This window comes from Argentina silus, assembly GCF_951799395.1.
Source record: "Argentina silus genome assembly, chromosome: 6".
Lineage (NCBI taxonomy): Eukaryota > Metazoa > Chordata > Actinopteri > Argentiniformes > Argentinidae > Argentina > Argentina silus.
The window spans coordinates 21,905,670-21,913,169 of NC_139660.1; the positions used below are offsets into that span (position 1 = coordinate 21,905,670).

Here is a 7,500-nt window from a genome sequence, read left to right on the forward strand (position 1 = left end):
GGCAGACAGAACGACTAGATGGAACCCAAACAGGATGACATCACAGCAAGGCCAGACAGAACTTCTAGATGGAACCCAAACAGGATGACATCACAGCAAGGCCAGACAGAACTTCTAGATGGAACCCAAACGGGATGACATCACAGCAAGGCCAGACAGAACTTCTAGATGGAACCCAAACAGGATGACATCTCTACAGGGCCAGACAGAACTTCTAGATGGAACCCAAACAGGATGACATCACTACAGGGCTCACCCATCCTTCCTGTCAACCTCTACTGTCTCTATCCCAATAAAGCAGAAATGCCCTAAAACATATATTTAAAAAAATAAATCAAAAGAACCCAAACATGATGACATCAGTACACAGAGTGTATGTCTTCAACCCAGGTCTTTGTTCCGGTGGATTCACTTCTAGGTAATAACACAGAGGACTGGGTCATAAGACTGGGTCACCAATGCTAGCAGACTAAACTGACAACTATATAAAACTTAAACAGCTACATTTTCTGAATTAAAGGTGTGTATTTTGTTCATATCTGCATTTGAAAGTGAAGACAATATTGTGTTTCTGCCATACATCTAGTTCTTGTGCTCCTGCAATGGACAGAATGTACAGGAGGCGGTTGGGGGACACACAGTAGCCCTTTCCTCAACACCCCCCCCCCCCCCCATCCACACGATGGGGTCCTTTCATAGACCTCTGCTGCCCTCTAGTGGCCAACGCTGAGATGACTGACTAAAATCACACTATAGGTGGATTTCATGTAATAATAATAATAATAATAATAATAATAATAAATTCATTTTGTTTAGTGCTTTTCTCAGTACTCAAAGACACAACATTCCATGGAGAGAACAAAAATAGATTGATAAATAAAAAGTCAAACAAAAGCACAGTCTGTAAAAACAACGCTAAAAATATTTAATAAACAGATGAGTTTTGAGGAGGAGATCGCTTGAAGGAGGAGAGCATGCCAGGTTCTTTAAACAAACCTAAACCACAGTCTAAGTAACTGAAATAATAGTAATAAAATAAAATAGTAAGGCAAATGAATAGGTGAAGAGCATCTGAAACACGGGAATCTGGGATGGACGTTGAAACCCAGGTGTAGGGGGTTGGTTGTGGACCGGTACCTTCAGTGCCGGGTCTGACCCAGGATCGGAGGTTCAGATTCTGGGGTTCCTGCAGCAGGGCCAGGGCAGCAGACTCCAGGCCCAGCTGTTTGGCTCGGCGGGCTTTGGACAGCTTGCTGCCTTTCTTGTAGGGGGCGTACTGCAGGGAGGGAGGGAAGGAAAGGGGGGGGGGAGGGAGGGAGGGGGTCGAGAACACACACATTCTGTTTCAGTGTCATCCTGTCTTGTACACCCAATGGGCTTATAAGGCACTGTTCAACATGACTTAGCCTTATAAGGCACTATTCAACTTGACTTAGCCTTATAAGGCACTATTCAACATGACTTAGCCTTATAAGGCACTGTTCAACATGACTTAGCCTGTGTGTTCACAGCACAATGACAATTACAACTAGAATGTACATTCATGTCTCGTCTGCCATAATAACTCCATTTTCACATAACCACTAAAACAGTTTGAAGATCGTCTCAACCACGACCCCAGACAGACAGACAGTCAGACAATCAGTCAGACAATCAGTCAGACAATCAGTCAGACAATCAGTCAGCCAGTGGTCCACTTCTGTTGTAACTCACCACATGTTCCAGTTCGTCGGCGCTCCTGCAGTTCTTCAGAGCCTGGTCCAGCCCAGCGTTCAGAACCCCCTCCTTCTTGAGAGTCTGACTGATGGACTGGGCCTTCTTAGCCAGCCCACTGCAGAAGCAACACAATCAGTTATCTCACACACACACACACACTTTTTCCATGGCTTGCTTTTTGGGGGTCTACGGTTGGGTGTTAGTTCATATTATTCGTATTGTATTTATTGTTTGTATTTGTATTCCTCTTGTTGCAAAGCACTTTGAGACAATTGTCTTTGTAAAAAAATAAATTAAAAAAAAACATTTCATTGATTGACTGACAGACACACTCACTCAGACAGACAGACAGACAGACAGACAAACAGACAGACAGTCAAAAGGCTTTGATAAGCTTTCTTCCGTAGCCTTCAACAGATTTAAGAGTATCTTAGTGCTTCCTGATCCAACACACTGGACAGCCTCACATCAACATGAGAACACAGACAAACTACTGGCTCCCTCTAGTGGCCGAGGCCGGAACAACACTGACTGGTGGTGACTGTACTAGACCAGTCAAACTCTTACATCGTCTGACCACTGGGATAGAAGACACACATATGTTCTAGTATGTATAGTGCAATATAATGTAGAGAGGGTAATATTTAATTATGCATAGTGTTCAACATTTTACATAGAGACACAATGCATAATTAAATATTACCCTCTATACATTACATTGCTGGTATAGCCTTTTCATATATACAACCCCCTAACACACACACACACACACACACACACACACACACACACACACACACACACACACACACACACACACACACAGAAGCACAGACAGACAGACAGACAGACAGACAGACAGACACAGACACACACAGACAGACACAGACACAGACACAGACAGGACACACACCCACACACACACACACAGTGCCCTACCGGATCTCCTCCAGGACCAGCTGTACGTCTCTGACAGCGTCTGCGTCCATGTGGTTGATCATCTCCTTCCTGTAGCGCACCATGAAGGGGATGGTGTTCTCCTCACTGAAGAGCTGGGAGATGTTCACACACACCCAGCCCTCCACGCCCGTCCTCTCACACAGCAACTGACACACACACACACACACACGCACACACACACACACACAGAGAAAACACACACACACACACACACACCGCACACACAAACACCACACAGAAAACACACACCGTGCGCGCACCACACACACACACACACACACACACACACATCATCATCACCAAACAACATTCAGGTCCAATTCCCTGGATTTAAGATGAAGCCTACTTCTAGTCTAAAAAGCATTTTTCAACAGAGATTCTCTATTGAACGGGTGATTTAGTCCCAGACGTGCAGGCAGCAGCCCTCAGTGTTCCTCCTGACAGAAACCATCAGGGGAAGAGCTGCAGGGCACGGAGAAGGGGAGGGATGAGCCAACTGGAAGCTGGAGATGATAATCTTGAGACCAGTCTCATTAAATCAAGATTCTCCATTAAATGAAGACGGGGATTAGAATCAGATTTTTTTTTTTCAAACACGGACACTGAAAGCACACCGCTCACCAGAAACATGATGGGATTAAAAACATCTTCAGCTAATTGCATGTTTTGCATTTTGTCTAACGTGTGCAAGTTGGGTTGTGAACAGAGGGGAGGGCGGAAGGGGAGGGGCATTGTGAGGCGCTCAGCGAAAAGGGGGGGGGGGGGACTCACTGACAACTTCCCGGCCCCGGTGTCTACTTCCTACGCCCCCAGAATCTCAATCCAGAGATGGACTTCCGGGTCGTGAGACGATCAGGTGACTGACTTACTTCTACAGGGTCCCAGTTCATGTGGAGGTCTTCTCCCAAGCCCCGCCCTGAGGTGGCCGTTTTGGTGGGCCGTCCCTGGGGGGCGCTGGTGGTCTTCTGTCTCTTCAGAGACGGCTCGTCAAACTTGAAGTCCTCCTCTGGCTCCTCCTTCTTCACCCCTGGGGGCTGATGGCTGGAGGAGGAGGCAGAGGAGGAGGAGGAGGGGCCCCCGGCCCCCCCGGACCCCCTTCTGTCACCGCAGGGTCCTTCAGGCATCGCGAAGGACAGCCTCTGAAAGACAGCCAGGAAAGGAGTAAGACGTGTGTAGGAGAGAGGAGAGGAGGAGGAGAGGAGGAGGAGAGGAGAGCCCAGGAGAGGAGAGAACAAATTGAAAAGTAGGAGAAGAGGAGAGAAAAGAAAGGAGGAAATAGAAAAGGAGGAGAGGAGAGACCAGGAGAGAACACACAGAAAAGAAGAGGAGGAAAAGAAAAGAAAGGGATAAAAAGGAGGGATAAAAGAAAGGAGCAGTGTACATTCAACTGCTATGAAAGTCATTGCCGTGTTCCTGAGCCACTATGTAATAACAGTGCTATAAGCTCTTACTAGCTGAATCACTATGTAATAACAGTGCTATAAGCTCTTACTAGCTGAATCACTATGTAATAACAGTGCTATAACCTCTTATTAGCTGAATCGCCATTCAGGAAGGGCTTGAGAAAATACATACAGAACATGAAATGACCATAAGGAGATAGAAAACGACATCTGTAAGGCTGGAACCAAAACACGAAACCGAAACACACAGCCGAGCTCTGACAGGACTTCTCTTTAGTGGTATATCCAAGCCAGATGTTCTCTGTGGTCCTCTGTGGCTCAGTTGGTAGAGCATGGTGCTAACAACGCTTAGGTTGTGGGTTTGATTCCCGCTGGGACCGTATATACTGAAATGGATGCACTCACTGCAATGGAAGTCGCTTTGGATAAATATATGAACCACTATGCTCTAAGTAAGTGGTTCTGCTACCACTTACTTAGAGCATAGTTACAGTTATAATGCATTCATAGCTCATTATACGAGTTGTTATAAGCATGTATGACTGCAATATAATGTGTCATATCATCTCATAATGATCCTAAGCTATCATAAGGCATTCTTTAGTGGTGAGTAAAAAAGAAGGCATCATGTGTGTGTGTCATAGAAAGTGTTAGCGTGTGTGTGTCTCATAGAAAGTGTTACCGTGTGTGTGTGTGTGTGTGTGTGTGTGTGTATATCATAGAAAGTGTTACCGTGTGTGTGTGTGTGTCATAGAAAGTGTTCCCGTGTGTGTGTTTGTGTGTGTGTGCCTTATAGAAAGTGTATATATTCTTACCTCCTCCTTGACCCTGGCTGTCTGCTGAGCCTCTGCCACTGGATCAGGGTCCACGGTGTTCGTCTGACTGGCCCCCCCATCCTCTCCCACTGGGGGGGGCTGCTCCCCCTCACTCCCTTTACTGGCCTTGGGTGCTCGGGGGGCTCTGGGGGCTTTGGGGCCTGCAGGGGCTTTGGGGGCTCTAGGCTTCCTCTCTGCTGCAGGTTTGCGTGGGGCTCTGGGTTTGGGCACTTTGGGCTCTTTAGGCTCTTTAGGTTCCTTTGGTTTGGCAGGTCTCTTCACCGGAGGTTTCTTCTCTCCTGGGGGGGCTCTCGCCGGCCGCTTGGGGGCCTTAGGCTCCGCTGGCTTCCACTCCTCACTCTCCTCCTCATCGCTGGTCTCTGCCTGGGGGTGGGAGCTGAGGACGGGACAGTCTGGTTAGAGGACTTATGGTCGCATCGGAGGCGAAACTTATAGAATAGGACGGCATTTAGAGGAAAACTGTCACCCGTGTTTTGTTTTATTCTCTCACTGCTTCAATCATCACCCCACTGAACGACTGATTGTTATGATACCCTTCTGGTCCGAGAGTTAGACCTACTCTGGTCGGGTAGATTGCTACGTTTTCTGCCTTGGAATAATATGGAATAAGGAATAAGGATAAGGAATAATAAGGAAACTTGTAGCTAAGAAACTAATATGTTGCACAACGCACACGCACACACACAATCAAACACTGTGCTCACAAGATCAAAATTAGCCAGGAGCCACAGAGGCAAAGTGGGGTGTGTGTACAGGTATCGTGTATGCTACATTCCCTTGCCTGGAATGCACACTGAAACCGACTGGGCTTAAGGTGACTACCAGACTAGCAGACCACCAGCTCGTAGACCATTCCTAACAACAACAACAACAACAACAACAACAACAACAACAACAACAACAACAACAACAACAACAACAACAACAACAAAAATAGACACTCACGGATCGTCTTCAGCCTCATCGTCCGTGGTCGTCTTCTCCTCGCTGTAGAAGACAGCGGTGCGAGTTCTGCGTTGCATCTGATGGAAGACACAGCAAATGTAAGCCAGTTGAACCTCGGACCAGCTCAGCTTTCGCCTCTAGATCGCACGTCAAACTCATTTGACCCTAAATGCCTGCCCGTAAAACCTGTCTCTCTCACCTTGTTGCGGTTGACGGTCGCGGTTGAGATGTCGCCCCTCTATCAAATCTGGCGGGTGTTTTCAAGAGTCCACCGATTTTCTGCACTACACGTTAGCATGGCTCCACGGCAGCTAGCCGACACACGACACGTAAAACCTCGTAAAATCCAGAGTTTGAGCGACGAGACGCTGTTGCAACTAAGGCGGCAGGTAAAGCTGTTTAGTTACGTTAACAGTCTGTAGCGCTGTTATGGTTCTCGTATTGAGTTGGCCGCACCGCTTCTAGAAACTATTGCTCTATCGCATTATTTTTACGGCACCACAACAACGGTCGGTGTTACATCCTACTGGGTGAAGGTACGGAGGCGTTGTCGTCACCTGATTGGTGGTCACGCAGCCAACCAAACGCTTAGTCGTCACCTGATTGGTCGTCACGCAGCCAACTAAACGCGTAGTCGTCACCTGATTGGTTGTCACGCAGCCAAGCAAACGCGGAGTGGAGTTCAGTGACAGACACGTGGGGGTGTATTCAAGAGCGCAGTAGAACGTTCCAAAAACGGAAACGGTGATGAATTCAATAATAATAATAATAATAATAATGCATTTTATTTGGAGGCGCCTTTCAGGTCACCCAAGGTCACCTTACAGAAAAGAAGTAAAAGCAAAAGCATGACATCAATCATTAAAAACAAAACAAACAACACATCAAGATAAAAACAAGTGAAGTACAGAGTGTCCAATTTATAGATAGTATGCCAGTTTGAACAGGTGGGTTTTGAGTTGGGACTTGAATGTTGTGATGGAGTCTGACTGTCTTATGTGTGGGGGGAGAGAATTCTATACTGGGTTACTACTGTGGCTGTCATGGCAACTCTCCTCATCGAAATTATACATTGACTATAAGACAAGTAATCTCTCTCATTCTCTGTTGGCACACACATAGAAATCGGTCCACCTGAAGGGACAAACAATTCCACCTGGCTGGCCTTGTCCGACATCTCATACTGCTCTACTGTTTGCTAGAAGTATCAACAACATAACACGCATATACTATTAAGAGCCTACTGTTCGGTAAAATGTATGCAGTAAGAGACACATTTCAACACACTACACTTCATTCATACAGAGATACAGTCATCTCCTCTTACCTGCTCCATTGAAGAGGACTAATGGGACTAAAATATTAAACTGAACAGTGTGCAGTGAATTCATACTAGCCTACATGGAAAGACAAATCTAGTATGACATTTACATTTACATTTATGGCATTTAGCAGACGCCTTTATCCAAAGCGACTTACAACAAATACAGTCATCATACGATAAAGTAATCAATGCTCGGACCAGGGGCAATTGGCAGTCATTTTAATTGGCAACAATTTTAACAGGAGAGAAACTTGTACAGGGGGGTAGTGGGGATGAAGAGGCTTTTATGACATCCTATTATTTTATACATACTCAA

The 7,500-nt window shown here is 46.3% G+C and overlaps 1 protein-coding gene across 3 annotated transcripts in view; it reads right to left on the reverse strand.

Moving 5' to 3' along the window:
* Positions 1-6,346, reverse strand: part of srbd1 (S1 RNA binding domain 1) — a 55,006-nt gene extending 48,660 nt beyond the window's left edge. For all 3 annotated transcript variants that reach the window (XM_083671186.1, XM_083671187.1, XM_083671188.1), the window contains exons 1-7: positions 6,060-6,346; positions 5,861-5,937; positions 4,895-5,291; positions 3,546-3,815; positions 2,656-2,822; positions 1,714-1,831; positions 1,138-1,276 (exon numbers count right to left, since the gene is read on the reverse strand). In XM_083671186.1, the coding sequence (XP_083527312.1) occupies positions 1,138-1,276; positions 1,714-1,831; positions 2,656-2,822; positions 3,546-3,815; positions 4,895-5,291; positions 5,861-5,937 (1,168 nt within the window). In that variant the 5' untranslated portion in view covers positions 6,060-6,346. The remainder of the gene's footprint in view (positions 1-1,137; positions 1,277-1,713; positions 1,832-2,655; positions 2,823-3,545; positions 3,816-4,894; positions 5,292-5,860; positions 5,938-6,059) is intronic.
* Between the last annotated feature and the right edge of the window lie 1,154 nt (positions 6,347-7,500).